Source organism: Moschus berezovskii, chromosome 17 (genome assembly GCF_049115385.1).
Source record: "Moschus berezovskii isolate FMDL1 chromosome 17, NW_MosBer_1.0, whole genome shotgun sequence".
NCBI lineage: Eukaryota > Metazoa > Chordata > Mammalia > Artiodactyla > Moschidae > Moschus > Moschus berezovskii.
Window position 1 is genome coordinate 48322941 of NC_142476.1, and position 17776 is coordinate 48340716.

Sequence of the window (17776 nt, forward strand, 5' to 3'; positions counted from 1 at the left end):
CTTCCCTGGTGGTTCAGACAGTGAAGAATCCACCTGCCAATGCAGGAGATGTGGGTTCGATACCTGGGTCAGGAAGATCCCCTGAAGAAGGAAATGGCAACCCCCTCCACTGTTCTTGCCTGTGAAATCGCCGGACAGAGGATCCTGGCAGGTTACAGTCCATGGGGTCACAAAAGAGTCAGATACAACTTAGGTACTAAACAACAATTTGTTGTTCAATTGCTAAGTCGTGTCCAACCCCATGAATGGCAGCACTCCAGGCTTCCCTGTCCTTCACTATCTCCTGGAGTTTCCTCACACTGATGTCCATTGAGTCAGTGATGCTATCTAACCATCTCATCCTCTGTCATACCCTTCTCCTCTTGCCCTCAATCTTTTCCCAGCATCAGGGTCTTTTCTAGTGAACAACAATAGCAACAGACAAAAAAGGGAAAAGTTTATAAGCCTGTTATTTGCCGAAGGTAAACATTTTATGGATAGAGAAATGAAAATTAAAACAAGAGAGCATTTTGTGCCCACCAGCTTGGCAGAAATGAGAAAATTGGACAATGCCAAGTGCTAACTAAGATATGGAGATTACAAGGTTAAAGATGTGGTTACCCCTTGTCACAGATTATACTTATGATCTGACAGTTCCACTCTTAGGCACCTACCCATCACCTGTGCTGTACAATATGGCAGCCACCAGCTATGATTCTTTCTTGAACATTTGAAATGTGGAGAGTGTAAGTCAGGAATGGAATTTTAAAACATTTTATTTAATTCATTTAAATGTAAGAATTCATACTTGATTCAGTTATTGAAAAACTTAAGTATACTTGGAACAACTTGAGTCAATGAGCCTACTTTTTTAACCTGTGAAAGTCGCTCAGTTGTGTCTGACTCTTTGCAACCCCATGGACTATACAGTCCATGGGATTCTCCAGGCCAGAATACTGGAGTGGGTAGCTATTCCCTTCTCCAGGAGATCTTCCCAACCCAGGGGTCAAACCCAGGTCTGCCACATTGCAGGCAGAGTTTTAACCTTTAAGTTGTATGAAATCTACATACAGATGAAATATTTCTAATGAAAACCTACTGTCCAAATTGTGCTATGAGTGTAAAATACACTCCAGATTTCAAACACTAAACACCAAAGAAAGGTAAACTATCTTAGTAATTTTTCTATACTGATAACATTGAAATGACCATAGTTTGGATGCATGCATAATCAGTCACTCCTTCATGTCTGACCCTTTGCAACCCCATGGACTATAGCCCGCCAGACTCCTCTGTCCATGGAATTTTCCAGGCAAGAATACTGGAGCAGGTTGCCATGTCTCCTCCAGGGGCCCTTCCCGACCCAGGGATGGAACCCATGTCTCTTGCGTCCCCTACATTGGCAAGTGGATTCTTTACCAATGATGCCACCTAGAAAGCCCCATAGTTTGGATACAGTGGGTTAAATAAAATAGATTACTAACTTAATTTTATTTGTGTCTTTTTACTTAAAAAGTAACTTTGATATTACACATGTAGCTCAAATTATATTTTTCTTAGATAACATTCACCAAGAGTACACTTGTACACCAAGACACTTGTATACAAGGAGATGTATGCAAGAATATACGTTGTAGCATAATATGTAATAGCCAAATAAATAGACGCAAACCTCGAAGTTCCTTAACAAAAGAAGGGGGGAGGAAATAAATTGTGGTTTATTTACACAGTGAAAAATCACCCAGGAGTTAAAATTAGTGAATTAGAGTTACATGTATCAGCATGCGGAAATCTAGATTGCAATGCTGGGTGGCAAAAACAAAGTGTAGAAGGCTCACTAATCATACAATGCTTTGAAAGCATGGAAAATATTAGGACTCATTTGTGGATACATTTTAGTCTAATAAAAGGATAAAAACATGCATGGAAACTGTAAACAACCAGAATCCAGGTGGTGGGAACCAGAGCTGGGTAGAGACTCAGAGACCTCTAATTGCGTCTGTAACATTTTGTTACTTGCTGGAGAGGGAGTTTGGTATGGTTTCCCCAGTAGCTCAAATGGTAAAGAATCTGCCTGCAAAGCGGGAGACCTGGATTTGATCCCTGGATTGTGAAGATCCCTGGAGAAGGGCATGGCAACCCACTCCAGCATTCTTGCCTGGAGAATTCCATGGACAGAGGAGTCTGGTGGACTACTGTCCATGGGGTCACAAAGAATTGGACACAACTGAGCAACTTTCACTTCACTTCAAGTTATTTCAGCAACTTGTTTGATGGTCAAAGCTGCTTGGTTTCTGGTCGTAAAATTTCAAAGAACTTTAGCCTTCGGTCCTTCTCAAATCCAGGGTTGTCTGCCCAGTGATCCTGCCATTTTCCATCTTTACCGGCTAGCAGCCATGGTGACGTCTCCCATGTGTGTGTTCTTGAGAAAAATGATTTGGCATGGGTTTGTTGGTGTCTTTTCATGATTTTTATTTATTTGTTTGTTTTGGGCTGTGCTGGGTTTTCATTGCTGCGCACAGGTTTTCTCAATTTATTGTGGAGAGCAGGGTCGGTGCATAGGCTTCACATCACAGTGGCTTCTCTTGCTGGAGAGCACAGGCTCTAAAGTGCATGGGCTCAGTAGCTGTGGCACATGGGCTCAGCTGCTATGCGGCATATGGGATTTTCCCGGACCAGGGATTGAACCCATGTCCCCTCTACTGGCAGGCAGTTCTTAACCTCTGGGCCACCAGGGAAGTCCTGTGTGCGTGCTCAGTTGTGTCTGACTCTTCGCATCACTATGGACTGTAGCCTGCCAGGCTCCTGTGTTCATGGGATTCTCCAGGCAAGAATATTGGAGTGGGTTTCCATTTCCTACTCCAGGAAGTCCTGTTGGTATTTTAAACTGTAGGCACTGCCTTGAGGGAGGCAGACACAGTGCCTGCCTATGATGAGAGGCCGCTCAGCCTAGACAGTGACCTGGGGCAGCAGGAGCCACAAGCCACCTCCTGGCTGGGACTCCATCCTGAGCCTCCTGCTGGCAGAGGTCCTGAGTTCGTGTTTTCAAGGGGTCCTTTTAAAGGACTCACTCAGCACACCTGAGGGCCTCACTATACTCTGCTTCCTTTGCAGGACGACTGGTATCCAAGAAGTGAAAAAGCAGGATGCCCCCCGGGGTTGACTGCCCCATGGAATTCTGGACCAAGGAGGAGAATCAGAACGTGGCAGTTGATTTCTTGCTGCCCACGGGGGTCTATCTGAACTTCCCTGTGTCCCGAAATGCCAACCTCAGCACTATCAAGAAGGTACGATCTCGACCTTAAAACTAGTCCTCAGAGCTTGGAACTCAGAGAGACAGAAAAAGTCTCGCCGTCTCAGATTTGAGATCCTCTGCTATGAATTTTAAAAGACATGGGAATTCCCTTGAGGTCCAGTGGTTAGGACTCTGAGCTTTCTCTGCCTGGGGCCTGGGTTCAGATCCTGCAAGCCTCGACGTGTGGCCGGGAAAAAAAAAATTAAAAGATAAAAATAATGTGCAAGAATTCTTTAAAACCTGCAGTAGAATCTAACTATCTTTCCAAATTCAGCTCCTGCCCTTATCCTTGCACGTTGCGTGCATGCGTGCTCAGTCGTATCTGACTCTTAACGACCCCCTTGGACTGTGGGCCAACAGGCTCCTCTGTCCCTGGGATTTTTCAGGCAAGAATACCACAGTGGGTTGCCGTGTCGTCCCTCCCTCGATTCCCGTGAAAGCTCCAGGGTGCTGGTTCCCAGGGGTGCCTTTCATTCTCTCCATGACTGCCCTCATGTTTGAAACCACAGCCCATCCACGGCCACGTAAGAGTTTTACTGGTCTTTTGTCTTCAGAGCTGTCATCATAGTCAACAGCATCTTTGGAAATAGTATTTGGCTTTATTGAATCATTTTCATGGTGGATTACTGAGTCAAAGGATAAAACGTCTGGATGGTATTTGGCACATAGTGTCTTGTGACCTTTCCAAGGGCTTATCTGGGACTTCATGGCTCATGTCAGAGGACAAGGCCTTAGCCCCGGATTTGAAAACATTTGGGAGCAAAAAAAAAAAAGAGACGCAATGAACCATACTTGAGTTTTGTTTTATTTTTTTTAAATCTTCCCTTCCTGGGTATTTCTTTCTTTCTTTTTTTAAATACTGGGTCTTAGTTTCGGCATGCAGGCTCTAGTTCCCTGACCAGGGATTGAACCTGGGTCCCCTGCATTGGGAGCATGGAGTCTTAGCCCCTGGACCACTAATGAAGTCCCCTGGGTGTTTCTATAAAAATTAAATTTCTTTTTTTCCTTCTCAAAAGTATATGGACACATTGAAATTTAGGAGAATAAGAAAAAGTTAGAAGGAAAAGAGTTACCCATGATCCAGCCATATGAGACAACCACAGTTAACACTTTAGCGGTTTCCTGTTTTCTTTCCTATGTAGTGTTTTTTTGTGATTATTCTCTTTATGAATTTTTATATTCTTTTTCTGAGTTAACATTAGAACATCTTTTTCATGTTATTAACCTTATGTAAATATCATTTTAAAGTGAATCATATTTTTCTGCTTACAGAGCTATACATGCATGTTATTAAAATTCTAGTACTGCAGACACGTTATTAAAATTCCAGCACCACAGAAATATAAAACATATCAGTCCCTGCAGTCTCACCTCATATCCCAATTCAATTTCAGTTTCTTAATATTTTTATTTATATCAGGGACCAGATAGTAAATATCCTGGGCTTTGCTGGCCATATGGTGTTTGTCTCAACTACTTGGTTCTTCTGTCTGGGGTGGCAGCAGCCATAAGCCATAGATGGCGTGTGAGTGAACCGACATGGCTGTCTTCCAATAACTTGGCAAACAGTAGCTTGCCAAGTCCTGGTCTACAGTGATTATTAATTACTGTAATACATTCATTAATTGTTTTTATGGGAATAATAAAATTATTTGTTTTATTTTAATAATAATAAAATTATTATTTTAGTAGTAATAATTACATTTATTATTGTTTTTATGGAAATGGGTTTGAATGACATTCACTGTTCTACAGCCTGGGGTTTCTCCCCACTGAATGCTGTATCTTGGAGTCCTGTGTGCCCTTGGCACAGGTACCCTTAGGTCCCATTCGCACCTGTGTTCTGCCCCTTTGCACTGATGGAGGGTCGCTCTCTCCTTTTCCATCGTTTCTGTGACAGCGGTGAGCACCTTTGCACTAAAACTTGGCACCCTGGGGGCACTTCCACCCGAGGTCACACACTGAGCAGAGCCAGCAGAGGCGTTTAGGGTCCCCTCATTGTGTTAAACTTTTCTGAATTAGTGGCCAGCGTTGAAAGATCAGGGTGATGAGCTCCAGAGCAATTAGCTGGGTGCCTGGAGGTCGCGTCTGGCTGGCCATCTCTCAGGGTAGCCTAGGGGAGACCAGAAGACCCGCTCTCAGCTCCAGATGTTAGCACCTACCTGGCCCCCTTCATAGAAGGGCAGGGTCAGCGACTCCAAATGAACTTGTGGGCCCTAACCCTGTGGTCAGTGATCAAGGCATGAAGGAGGGTAGTGGTCCTGGGATCTTGCCTTTGCCCCCACTTGTCAGCCTCCACCAGCCCTGGGCCCCTTGTGGCCCCGCCCACGGCCCCGCCTACCTTAGGGGCGTGGCTGACGGGCCACTGTCTTCCTAGGTGTTATGGCACCGCGCCCAGTACGAGCCGCTCTTCCACATGCTCAGTGACCCTGAGGCCTACGTGTTCACCTGCGTCAACCAGACGGCGGAGCAGCAGGAGCTGGAGGACGAGCAGCGGCGGCTCTGCGACATCCAGCCCTTCCTGCCCGTCCTGCGGCTGGTGGCCCGCGAGGGTGACCGCGTGAAGAAGCTCATCAACTCGCAGATCAGCCTGCTCATCGGCAAAGGTGCCCTGCTGGGGCCGGGCGGTCCTCCCTCGGCTGGACCTGCCCTCGGCTGGACCTGCCCCCGGCCCCACCCCAACACCCCCCAACCCCGCGCCTGATCCTGGCGCTGACCTGGCTCCCTCGCCTCAGGCCTCCACGAGTTTGACTCCTTGCAAGACCCGGAGGTGAATGACTTTCGAGGCAAGATGCGCCAGTTCTGCGAGGAGGCGGCTGCCCGCAGGCAGCAGCTGGGCTGGGAGGCCTGGCTGCAGTACAGCTTCCCTCTGCAGCTGGAGCCCTCTGCGCGGAGCTGGGGACCAGGCACCCTGCGCATCCCCAATCGGGCCCTCCTGGTCAATGTCAAGTTTGAGGGCAGCGAGGTGAGCTGAGGCTCCTGCTGGCCCTGTGTGCTGCAGGCAGGCTGCCCGGTGCCCCTACGAGATTCCCAGTCCCCCACCAGCCCTCCAGATCCACCCTCCTTCCAACAACATTGTGTGGTATTTGTGGGGTCAGCCAAACTTCCCACCAGGCGAGTTGCAAGAGGCAGAGTGACCGGATGTCTTTGGTCCTCAGTCCGCTCATATATCCAACATATATCCAACGGATATTTCCTTGTGTTGCCCACAGGCCTGTCATCAGAGGCTGCCCTCACAGAGTTCACAGTTGGGGGGTAGGGTGTGCCTAATACATGCAGATGGTCCACACACACACCCCCCTCCCGCATGTGCCTCTGTGCCCCATGGGCTCCCTGCAGGTGTGGAGGGCTGACCCTCCCTCCTCCTCCTAGGAGAGCTTCACCTTCCAGGTATCCACCAAGGATGTGCCCCTGGCACTGATGGCCTGCGCCCTCCGAAAGAAGGCCACGGTGTTCCGGCAGCCACTGGTGGAGCAGCCTGAGGACTACACACTGCAGGTGAACGGCAAGCACGAGTACCTGTACGGCAGCTACCCCCTCTGCCAGTTCCAGGTGAGGGCTGGGAGCTGGGAGGGATTCCTGGGCTCCTGCAGCCCTTGCCGGGGTGGGGGGTGGGGGAGGGGGAGCTGCTCCTCAGCCCCTCTTGAGCCCAGTAAGCCAGATCTTGGGTGTCACGGTGAGAGTGTCCCCACATTGGACTGGCTTTCCTCCTGAACAAGGGAGGTAGGTGGGGACAGGAAGGGCCAGAGGAGAGACCCCCACCTCAGAAGGCCTGGAATGAGCAGTGGTCAGCATGGGGCGGTTCCCAGGTAGTCAGTGGTCCAGGGAACAGTTGGGGCCGCTCACCCTATGCCCCCATCTCAGTACATCTGCAGCTGCCTGCACAGTGGGCTGACCCCCCACCTGACCATGGTGCACTCCTCCTCCATCCTCGCCATGCGGGACGAGCAGAGCAACCCCACCACCCAAGTCCAGAAGCCACGCACTAAACCGCCCCCCATCCCCATGAAGAAGGTGAGCCAGCACCCTGCTCTTACCCTCTCCGCCAGCCCTTCCTCCCACCTGTGGTCCAACCCTGAAGCCTATTGGGCAACACTGCGGGCCAGCGGTCTCTTGCCCAGTCTCATGCCTTTTGATTGCTCAGGATTGAGAATTGGGCCTTTGAGCTGGGTTGGGAGCCTGTCTGGACGTCCCAGGGCAGCCTCCAGGCCTGGCTCTCCGGCTGCCCTCTCTTCCTGCTCCTCCTGCTTCCTGCCCTGTAGGCAGGACTGTGTGCCCTGCAGAGCTCGGGGGCCTTGGGGCCATGGGGGTGTCCCTGCGGCAGGTTTTCTGGTAAAGGATGGCGCTGTGGGCAGGTACCGAACCTGGCTGTAAACCTGCAATACCCTAACCCCACCCCCAGTGGCCACAGGCCTCATCAGCCTCCTCTGAATTCCTCTGCCTTAACTCCCCGATTCTCCCCCCAACCCTGTCCAGCCCTGCTCCGTGTCCCTCTGGTCCCTGGAGCAGCCTTTCTACATCGAGCTGATCCAGGGCAGCAAAGTGAATGCCGATGAGCGGATGAAGGTAGGGGCGGGCTCCTGGCCGGGAAGGGTACAGGCAGTGTGTGTTTTCTGCAAAAACACGGTGACTGTGGCCTGAAGGGGTGGCAGAGGAAGAAGGGAGGGGGGTCACACGAAAGCCACCTGACCACATTACCCAGCATCCCTGCCTGGGGTGGTTGTGAGTGACTTCAAAACAGGAAAGGGGGAGGGGGGTGGGACGGCCAGCCAGAGAGGCCGATTCGCAGAAACCAGACCCAGTGAGTTCTGGGTATTGACTTTGGTGGAGGTGGTGCGGCCCAGCCCAGCCTAGGGATGTGGAGCCTGGGGGGTGATGGACACAGAAGAGGAGCCGCTCCAGTGAGCCAGGGGGCCAGGCCCACTTCTGAGTCATTCACACGCCCACCTCTGACCTCAAGATGGCCTGTGAGATGCAGGTTTTCTCATCCCATTTGCAGGATGGGAAACCCAGGTCCAACAAGCCAGGGCTCTTCGGGGAGCACTTTCTGGCTGGGGTAACTTCACACGCAGGGCAGGTCTGGTTTCCCGTAGACGTGCATGGAGGCAGCTTTCTGACTGGGGGGTTGAGAGCAGAGATGGAGGACACAGGGAAGGGTGTGCTGGAGCATTAAATCCTTCCCTGTTTAGAGGGACTCATGCAATTCTTGGGTGCTTGACCAAGAGGGGCCCCTGGAATTCCTGAGCCCCAATAGGGAAACTGAGGCCCAAAGCAGAGCAGCAACCTGCCCAGGGGTCCCACAGTCAGTGGGGAGCTGCCCACACCACCCTCCCCTCCCCATCACTCATTCCCCCTCAGGCAGCCAGTCATCCCTTATTGGATCACCTTCAAGCACCTGGTGGGGGAGGTTCAGGCCCACTTGAAGACGTTTCAGGAGATTCGAGTCTTAGGGGGAAGGGAGCATGCAGCGGGAGAAGGGGCCTGGCCTCTGCCACCAGTCACCTGAGTGCACCTTCTCCAGCTGGTGGTGCAGGCTGGGCTGTTCCACGGCAATGAGACGCTATGCAAGACGGTGTCCAGCTCGGAGGTGAGCGTGTGCTCAGAGCCCGTGTGGAAGCAGCGGCTGGAGTTTGACATCAATGTCTGTGACCTGCCCCGCATGGCCCGGCTCTGCTTCGCGCTTTACGCTGTGATCGAGAAGGCCAAGAAGGCCCGCTCCACCAAGAAGAAGTCCAAGAAGGCGGTGGGTGGAGCTTGTGGGAGTCACTCCCTGCTGGTCCGGTCCTGTCCTGCAACCCCCTGGGGCTGCTGCCCATCCCTCCCCAGCATCCCAGCTGGCACGCACACATCCTGGAAATGGGGTCTGAGTGGGCCTGCAGACCCCGGCCTCCTCCCCATCACCCCACTGCACCCCCCCTCGCTGTATATGATGGTGCTGGAATCCTGGACTTATGAGCAGGGGTGCTCGGAATATCTAGACCTGGGCCTTTGGTCCTTGAGGGAACCCAGAGACCTCTCCCTGGGGTGGAAGGAAAAACGCAGTGTCCTCCCAGGGAGCAGGAAGCCTGAGTCAGCAGCCAGCTGGGGATGGAGTGGTGGCCGAGCACTGAGTCACCAGGACCAGGCTGTGACTGGCCACCGAACTGCACTGACTCACTGGTAGTTGACCGGGGCCAGTTCTCTGGGGCTGCTATGTTCTGTGTGAGGCTCTCTCAAGAAGCTGAGAGTGGGATGTGTCCGGGAGCAGTAGGAAACCAGTGTGGCTGACCCTGCCGGCTGCTTCATAGGGAGTCTGAGTGAGGGCAGGGCAGCGTGGCCTGACTGGAACCATCCTGCAGTTGAGCAAACAGAGGCCTTTGGGGCGGCTGGCCCTGACCCACCCGGCTTCATTCCCAGGACTGCCCTATTGCCTGGGCCAACCTCATGCTGTTTGACTACAAGGACCAGCTGAAGACGGGCGAGCGCTGTCTCTACATGTGGCCCTCTGTCCCAGGTGGGCCCAGGCCAGGAGGGAGAGGTGGGGATGTGGGGTGCGTCCAGACGTGGCGGCATTCCCCTTGCAACTCCGTCTGTCCCTGTGTCCAGATGAGAAAGGGGAGCTACTGAACCCCTGTGGGACCGTGCGGAGTAACCCCAACACTGAGAGTGCAGCCGCCCTGGTCATCTTTCTCCCCGAGGTGGCCCCCCACCCTGTATACTACCCTTCCCTGGACAAGGTCAGTGAGGGGGTCTTCGCCATTTGGGTTCCAGGACCCACCCTGCCCAGAAACCTCAAGGCTAAAGATGAGCTGTCCCCACCCTGCCTCTGGGGCACCCAGGTCATGGTCATGGTCCCTGCACCTTGTGAATTGCCCAGGGCTGGGGGCTGGGTCCCCACACACATTTGAGGGCTTCCTTGACTGTCTGGAGTCCTCATGTGCCCTAAAGTGGTGGTTCTCAACAGGGGCCACTTGGCTTCCCAGGGGACAATTTTCCAGAGACAATTTTGGTTGTTGCAGCTAACTGGGGAGATGCTCCTGGCATGTCATGGGTGGAGGCCAGGGATGTCGCTAAATGTCCTTTAGTGGGCAGGACGATCCCCACCACTGAGGGTCACTTGCCATGAAGCCAGCAGTGCCAAGGTGTTGACACTGACTCCCAGGGCCCCTCCAGGCTCTCCCAGGCCCCAGGGGCACTGCTGATATCAGGGTCACTCTTGCAGATCCTGGAGCTGGGGCGGCTCGGAGAGCACGGACGCTTCACGGAGGAGGAGGTGAGCTGGGGGCCGTGGGCGGTGGGGTGTGGACCTGACTGCAGCCGTCACCACTGCCCCCCCCATCCCACCCCTGCCCCGCCTGTGCCCCTCAGCAGTTGCAGCTGCGGGAGATCCTGGAGCGGCGGGGTTCCGGGGAACTGTATGAGCACGAGAAGGACCTGGTGTGGAAGATGCGGCACGAGATTCAGGAGCACTTTCCCGAGGCTCTAGCCCGGCTGCTGCTGGTCACTAAGTGGAACAAACACGAGGACGTGGCCCAGGTGGGCGGCGGGGGCGGGGCCGGGATGAGGGGGCGGAGCCCGGGAGGGGCGGGGTAGGGAGGGGCGGGGCGGAGGCGGGTAGGGCGGGGTCGGGGTCGGGGGCGGGGCGGAGGCGGGTAGGGCGGGGGCGGGGGGGACGCGGTAGGGAGGCGCGGGGCCGGGGAGGGGCGGAGCCTGGAGCCAGACGCAGCCGGCGCCCCCGCCCTGAACGCTCGCATCCTCCTCCAGATGCTCTACCTGCTCTGCTCCTGGCCTGAACTGCCCGTCCTGAGCGCCCTGGAGTTGCTAGACTTCAGCTTCCCCGACCGTCACGTGGGCTCCTTCGCCATCAAGTCCCTGCGGAAACTGACGTGAGTCCCGCGGGCTTCCTCATCCTCAGAGGGCAGCTTGGCCCCCACCGCCCGGGGCCTAGGCACCTGGTGGGGACCTTTCCTAGGGGCCTGCTCAGGTGAGGCCGGCCTCGCACCCCAGCCCGGCCCCCTCGCCAGCCGCAGACCCTCTCCCAAGACGCGGAGCTCCAGGCCCCAGCCGGCCTCCCTTCTCTGCAGGGACGACGAGCTTTTCCAGTACCTGCTGCAGCTGGTTCAGGTGCTCAAGTATGAGTCCTACCTCGACTGCGAGCTGACCAAATTCCTGCTGGACCGGGCCCTGGCCAATCGCAGGATCGGCCACTTCCTCTTCTGGCACCTCCGGTAGCTGGACTCACCTGCAAGGCCATGGGGAGGAGGGGCCTCTTGCCTGCTGGCCTCGCGTTTCCTACCAGCTGGCCGGCCCGGGTGTCCTTGGCAGCCGGGTCCTATGGGGCTGGGAGGGGCTGTGTGGCCCCACCAGGCGAGGCTCAGCCCCCACTTCCTCCCCCAGCTCCGAGATGCACGTGCCGTCGGTGGCCCTGCGCTTCGGCCTCATCATGGAAGCCTATTGCCGGGGCAGCACCCACCACATGAAGGTGCTGATGAAGCAGGTGAGGTGTGACACCCCACAACCCTGCTTGCACTCCCTGACCCCGCCTGAGCTCCGCTTCCAGGCAGAGTAGTGCCACACCCCATTGCTGTAGAACCCCGTGGGCCCCGCAGGAGCTCGGAGCCTGCTCCTCCTAGTCCACCCAGGACACCCTCCCATCCTCCCGGCCAGGGGGAAGCACTGAGCAAACTGAAGGCCCTGAACGACGTCGTCAAAGTGAGCTCCCAGAAGACCACCAAGCCCCAGACCAAGGAGCTGATGCACCTGTGCATGCGCCAGGAGACCTACCTGGAGGCCCTCTCCCACTTGCAGTCCCCACTCGACCCCAGCACCCTGCTGGCTGAAGTCTGGTAAGTCCCAGGCCCCGGCCAGGGCCTCCCTTCCCCCAACCCCACACCAACCCTAGGCCTTGGGGAGGGCCCGCTGCTGACTGCTCCCTGCCCCGTAGCGTGGAGCAGTGCACCTTCATGGACTCCAAGATGAAACCCCTGTGGGTCATGTACAGCAACGAGGAGGCAGGCAGTGATGGCACTGTGGGCATCATCTTTAAGAATGGGGACGGTGAGCAGGCGGGCCCCACGGAGGACCCAGGGAGGCCATGGCTTCCACACACCCTGCCATACTGCCCTGGGTGGGGAGGGAGACCCTGCTGGGGGCAGAAGACTCCTGAAAAGACAGAGTCCTGGGACTCGGGGGCCTGGGCATGACTGGGATTGGTGAACCCACCGGAAACTCATGCCGTTCCTCCCCGGGGCGACTGTGCAGACCTCCGCCAGGACATGCTGACCCTGCAGATGATCCAGCTCATGGACATTCTCTGGAAGCAAGAGGGCTTGGACCTGAGGTGAGAGGCCTTCTGGTCATCCACGTGTGCCCGTGCCAGGCCTAGGACTGTATCCTGTTGCAGGGGTCCCCTGTCAAAGCTGACATGACTGCCTCAACCTGAAATAAGACTGGCTGGTCTAAGAAGAATTTTGTTGTTTTTATTTAGTTACTAAGTCATGTTCAACTCTTTTGTGACCCCGTGGACTATAGCCCACCAGGCTCCTCTGTCCATGAGATTTACAGGCAAGCATACTGGAATGGGTTGCCATTTCACTCTTTAGGGGGTCTTCCTGACCCAGGGATCAAACCCCCATCTCCTGCATTGACAGGTGGATTCTTGACCACTGAGCCACCCAGAGGGACCAGTTTAAAACTCGGGGTCAGGGAGGCAATAGGGCCGCAGGATGAGGATAGAGAATGCCAGCCCTGGCCCTTGGCACCTGTCTCCCTCTATGGTTTCCTTTGACCCCCAGCATCCCTGGCTTTCTGCTCCATCTTCTCCATCCAGTCACTTGGATTTTTGTTTTTGAACAAACATGGGCTTAGCCAAGGTGCTGACTTTTCCTCTCTGCATCTTGGGTTCTGGTATGACCTCTCTAAGGAACTTTCCCTGGAGCCCTGGGAGTCAAGGGCTCCTCCCCAGCACCTCCTCTTTTTCAGCAACTTGAGTAGCATCTCCTTTGGCTTTTGTGGGTTAAGTTCCTCAGGGTCAATTAGCCCTTGAGACAGCCCTTGACCACTGTGTCTGCCTGCCTCTTCTCCCCCCCGGCTAGGATGACCCCCTACGGCTGCCTTTCCACTGGGGACCGCACAGGCCTCATCGAGGTGGTGCTTCACTCGGACACCATTGCCAACATCCAGCTGAACAAGAGCAACATGGTGGCCACAGCCGCCTTCAATAAGGATGCTCTGCTCAACTGGCTCAAGTCCAAGAACCCTGGGTAGGTTTTGGGCCCTCAGGACAGACAGCCTCTCCTTCCCAAGGGGTGGAGTTTGGTAGTCAAAGGCAAGGAGAAGGGCCTGTGACAGCCTCTGGGGCTTCTTGCTCAGCCGAGGACCATCCCATAGGCACTGTTGAGGGGTGGGGCAGGTCTCTGTTCCCACAGGTATAGGTTAGTTACTGCCATGTAACAACCACTCTGAACTTTGCTGTTGCCACTTCAGTCATGTCTGCACCAGACATGACTAAGTCACTTCAGTCATGTCTGTACCAGGCTCCTCTGTCCATGGGATTCTCCAGGCGAGAATGCTGGAGTGGGTTGCCATACTCTTCTCCAGGGATCTTCCCGACCCAGGGATCTTATGTCTCCTGCATTGGCAAGCAGTTTCTTTACCTCTAGCACCACCTGGGAAGCATTCCCCCGCCTCCAAACTTTAGGAGCATAAATCACAAATCTGCAACTTGAGCTGGCTCAGCTGAGTGGTTCTTCTGCTGGAATCACTCACACAGCTAATCTCATCAGGTAGCTTGATTTGCCTGGAGGGTGGCGCATCTGGGGCCTCTCTCCACATGGTCTCTCTTGCCTTAGCTTCCCTCTGTGGCAGTGAGGAAGGTTCAGGAGTCATAAGGTGCCTTAAGGACCCAGCTCCAGAATGAGCCCAGCATCACTTCCTCCATATTCCATTTGTGCAAGCAAGTCAGAAGGCCAGAGTGGAGGGAAGGGGACAAGGACTTAGAAGAAGCTGCAAAGTGGCGTGGCCATGGTTTCCTACCCCAACCCCCCAGGGAGGCCCTGGATCGAGCCATTGAGGAGTTCACCCTCTCCTGTGCTGGCTACTGTGTGGCCACCTATGTGCTGGGCATCGGCGATCGCCACAGCGACAACATCATGATCCGAGAGAACGGGCAGGTGGGTGCCTGTTGGCCGGCCCCAGGCCCTAGACTTTCTGCTCTGCACAGAGCTGCCGGCAGAACCCCTTCCAAGCCCTCCCAACTCCTTTGGGCCAGGCACCCTCCTTTCTGACTCCTTTTCAGTCTTTGCTCTCCCCTCCCCTCAGCTGTTCCACATTGATTTCGGCCACTTTCTGGGGAATTTCAAGACCAAGTTTGGAATCAACCGTGAGCGGGTCCCGTTCATCCTCACCTATGACTTTGTCCACGTGATCCAGCAGGGGAAGACAAATAATAGTGAGAAGTTTGAAAGGTGGGCGTGCCTCAGACCCCCTAGATGCCCCATGGTGCTGGGAGCCCCAGGTGGAGTGCAGGGACAGGCCTCAGCTCTCAGCTCATCCCTGGAGGGGACAGTGCTGGGGGTGGGTTACAGGAAGCAGGGGCTTTGTGTACACAGCTCTTTCCGGGGCAAGAGTGGGCTGGCTGGCTGGCTGGCTGGGGTGGAAGTGGCCGGGAGCACCCAAAGCCCACTCCCCGGCCTCTCCCCGCAGGTTCCGGGGCTACTGTGAGAGGGCCTACACCATCCTGCGGCGCCATGGGCTCCTTTTCCTCCACCTCTTTGCCCTGATGCGGGCGGCAGGCCTACCTGAGCTCAGCTGCTCCAAAGACATCCAGTATCTCAAGGTAAAGGCCAGGGCAGGGCCCCACCAGGCAGACCAGGGAGCCCTACTTCCTGAGGCCCCCCAGCTCCCAGATGTGATGGACCCACACCTGGGCCCATTGACCTGGGACCCGGATCTGGCAGGAAGCAGCCGGCATTAACCTGTATTCTGCCGGTACCTCCTTTGGCCCGCCCGCCTGTACCCCACAGGCTGAGGGTATTTCCACTTGCATGGGACGGTTCCCTCTGTGGTTAAAAGATATTTTTCCTTCCTGTGTCTTTTCAGTTTGTGAGACTCTGGGGTGGGGAGTGAAGGGCTGTGGGGCCACAGTCCCTGCCTGATGTTCTCTTTGGTGCCCAGTTCCCGGTTTGAAGCTGCTCCCCTGCTTCCTCCTCTGGCTAGCTTCCAGTGGAGAAGGCCAGGTCCTCTGTCCACATGGGGCTTTGGGGCCAAGACCTCCTAGCACAAGCTGACATCTTCTTTTGAGGATGGGTTGGGGGGCTGCCTTGGTTTGGGGTCAGAAGGAAGCAGCTCTTCCCCGGGGAGATGTTGTGGGGTACTCTCCTGACTCTCTGTGAGGAGAGGGTGTTACCTGCCCAGAGAGGACAGAGGTGCAGGGGGGCAGGGGTCCCTGTTGAGCAGGGCCCAGCCCGTCAGGCGTACACCCACTCCTTCGGTTTTGCACCAGGATTCTCTGGCACTGGGGAAAACGGAGGAGGAAGCTCTGAAGCACTTCCGAGTGAAGTTTAATGAAGCCCTCCGGGAAAGCTGGAAAACCAAAGTGAACTGGCTGGCCCACAATGTGTCCAAAGATAACAGGCAATAATAGCCCCTCCCAGCCCTGCGCCTGGAAATGAGCAAACTGTCAGTCTTGGGAGGCGAGCACCCTCAGCCACCCTCTGGGGCCAAAAGGCTGGACTGCATCCTTGGGAAAGAACCTACACGACTGCCTTCTGTTTACACTGCTTATTTATTTATGACTTGAAATGTTTCAGGAACTGAACAGCCATACATAGAAATGCACCCTAGAGCGGGGGCGGGGTGCTGTCCTCCGCGTGCCCATCAGAGCCCTGGGCTTTGATGGGAAGACTCTGTGAGCCGCACACCTCAGGCTGCATCTTGCCGAGGATCTGTAACCTCAAGTCTTCCAGCTGGTGGATCTGCAGCCAGCCAAGACTCCTCTCTCCCACGTGCGGGCTGCCTCCTCCCCAGGCTCCCACTGCGCTGCACACGCATCCGCGCCTGGCGGTCCAGAGAGGGCGCCCACGCCTGCTCACCACCTCCACCTGCGTGCTCTCCATTGACTGAGTTCTGGGCAGCTCCCAGAGGCGGCCTGGGTGCCCTCCAGATTCAGGGAGGGTACTTCTGGATACGGGAATTCTCATCTCTGCTGTAAAGCGATTTTGTTTGCGGGTAAGAAAGAAAAAGTAGCCCAACTACTTACTGACCTCTGTAGCTCAGGGTGAGGGTGGGGGGATGGCCCTAGGTCCCGTTAGGTAGAGCGCACGCTGGTTCTCAAGCCACATTAGAAAGACGGGAGCTTGACAGAGCTCACCCTGGTCATGGATCAAGAGGCAAGCTGGTGCAACTGTGCAATTGTGTGTAACCTCCCTCCCCCTGAAGCAGGTTTTAGGTAGTGAAAGACCTATCTCCTCTCCGAAACACTCACTTTTGAGACTCTGTTCCGAGGACCTAGGTAGCAGAGGCATGAGTCGGGTGTGGGGGCATCTTTTCCTCGAACAGTACTTAGCCAGAAAATGGTTCAGGCTCAGCCTTGGGTACATCTGAGGAGCTCCAGGAATGCAGGTCCCTGGGCCTCTGTTGGCCTTTTGGAGCCAACTCTGGAAACAGGGCTAAGAATCTGGGTTTTCAGCAGCCCACAGGTGGGCATAATGGAATCAGCAGCTTACTGGGGACCCACAGGGCGACACCACTTACTTCTCTAAGGCCTTGCAAGGCTCAGCAGTGCCAGAGGTAGCTGCCCTCTCAACAGCCCAAGCACACAGCTTCCAGAAGAGCCCGGGGCACTAGTCTGTTTCTCTGTTCATTAGAGGTGGCTGAGCGGCACCGGCCGTAGCAATCCATGCCACCCACAGAGCTCCACTGACCAGACCCTGGTTCTCAACTGAGTGCTGAATTCATCAGACCCACCTCACCTGTCTGGGAATAGGAAAAGCTGAGTGCACATCTGTCTATTTATTTAAACGAGTCTGTACTTCCTGGCATGGACAGCACACTGTGTATACACAGCAATGTTTGGTTTGGGTGCATGGCCTGTGTGCCCAGCGAGAAAAGTATTTTCTATGTTTTTTTTAAAAAACCATTTGATGTTTCCGTATGTGGAAGGTTCAGACCAGTAGTCTGAAACCTTGAAGTGAGAGGTAAAAACAGATTAAAAGAAACAAAAGCCTTTGTATGTTATGTTCTTGGCTCAGAAAGAAACCAAGGAAATGTAGGATTCAAATGAAAATGAGACCAAAAAAAAAACTGCTCTCCTGCTGGAGTTAGAACCAGACTTTATTGTATGTATACACTTTCTGACCTATTGTCAATATACACATCTGAAAAGTGATACACGGCCGCTACAGACAGCGCAAGAACGGTCCCGTCTCCGCATTAGTGTCTACCCACGGTCTAAACGGAGCAGCTACAATGACGGTACATGGAGCGGTGGCCACACACGACACAGGGCAGTTGGCAGTGTCCTCG

General features: G+C 54.8%; 1 protein-coding gene across 6 annotated transcripts in view; it reads left to right on the forward strand.

Annotated features, from left to right (window-relative positions):
* Positions 1-17479, forward strand: part of PIK3CD (phosphatidylinositol-4,5-bisphosphate 3-kinase catalytic subunit delta) — a 62484-nt gene extending 45005 nt beyond the window's left edge. For 3 of the 6 annotated variants that reach the window (XM_055419512.2, XM_055419513.2, XM_055419511.2), the window contains exons 2-23: positions 3094-3266; positions 5652-5880; positions 6010-6239; positions 6647-6826; positions 7139-7288; positions 7751-7840; positions 8796-9017; positions 9671-9767; positions 9860-9990; positions 10476-10526; positions 10622-10789; positions 11018-11139; positions 11338-11481; positions 11651-11750; positions 11921-12099; positions 12198-12310; positions 12515-12593; positions 13348-13515; positions 14301-14424; positions 14573-14718; positions 14957-15089; positions 15756-17479. In XM_055419512.2, the coding sequence (XP_055275487.1) occupies positions 3126-3266; positions 5652-5880; positions 6010-6239; positions 6647-6826; positions 7139-7288; positions 7751-7840; positions 8796-9017; positions 9671-9767; positions 9860-9990; positions 10476-10526; positions 10622-10789; positions 11018-11139; positions 11338-11481; positions 11651-11750; positions 11921-12099; positions 12198-12310; positions 12515-12593; positions 13348-13515; positions 14301-14424; positions 14573-14718; positions 14957-15089; positions 15756-15893 (3135 nt within the window). In that variant the 5' untranslated portion in view covers positions 3094-3125 and the 3' untranslated portion in view covers positions 15894-17479. Of the gene's footprint in view, positions 1-3093; positions 3267-5651; positions 5881-6009; positions 6240-6646; positions 6827-7138; positions 7289-7750; positions 7841-8795; positions 9018-9670; positions 9768-9859; positions 9991-10475; positions 10527-10621; positions 10790-11017; positions 11140-11337; positions 11482-11650; positions 11751-11920; positions 12100-12197; positions 12311-12514; positions 12594-13347; positions 13516-14103; positions 14281-14300; positions 14425-14572; positions 14719-14956; positions 15090-15755 lie in introns of those variants that run through there. The other 3 variants (XM_088845433.1, XM_088845434.1, XM_088845435.1) reach the window with 3 other exon arrangements.
* The last annotated feature ends 297 nt before the right edge of the window (positions 17480-17776 follow it).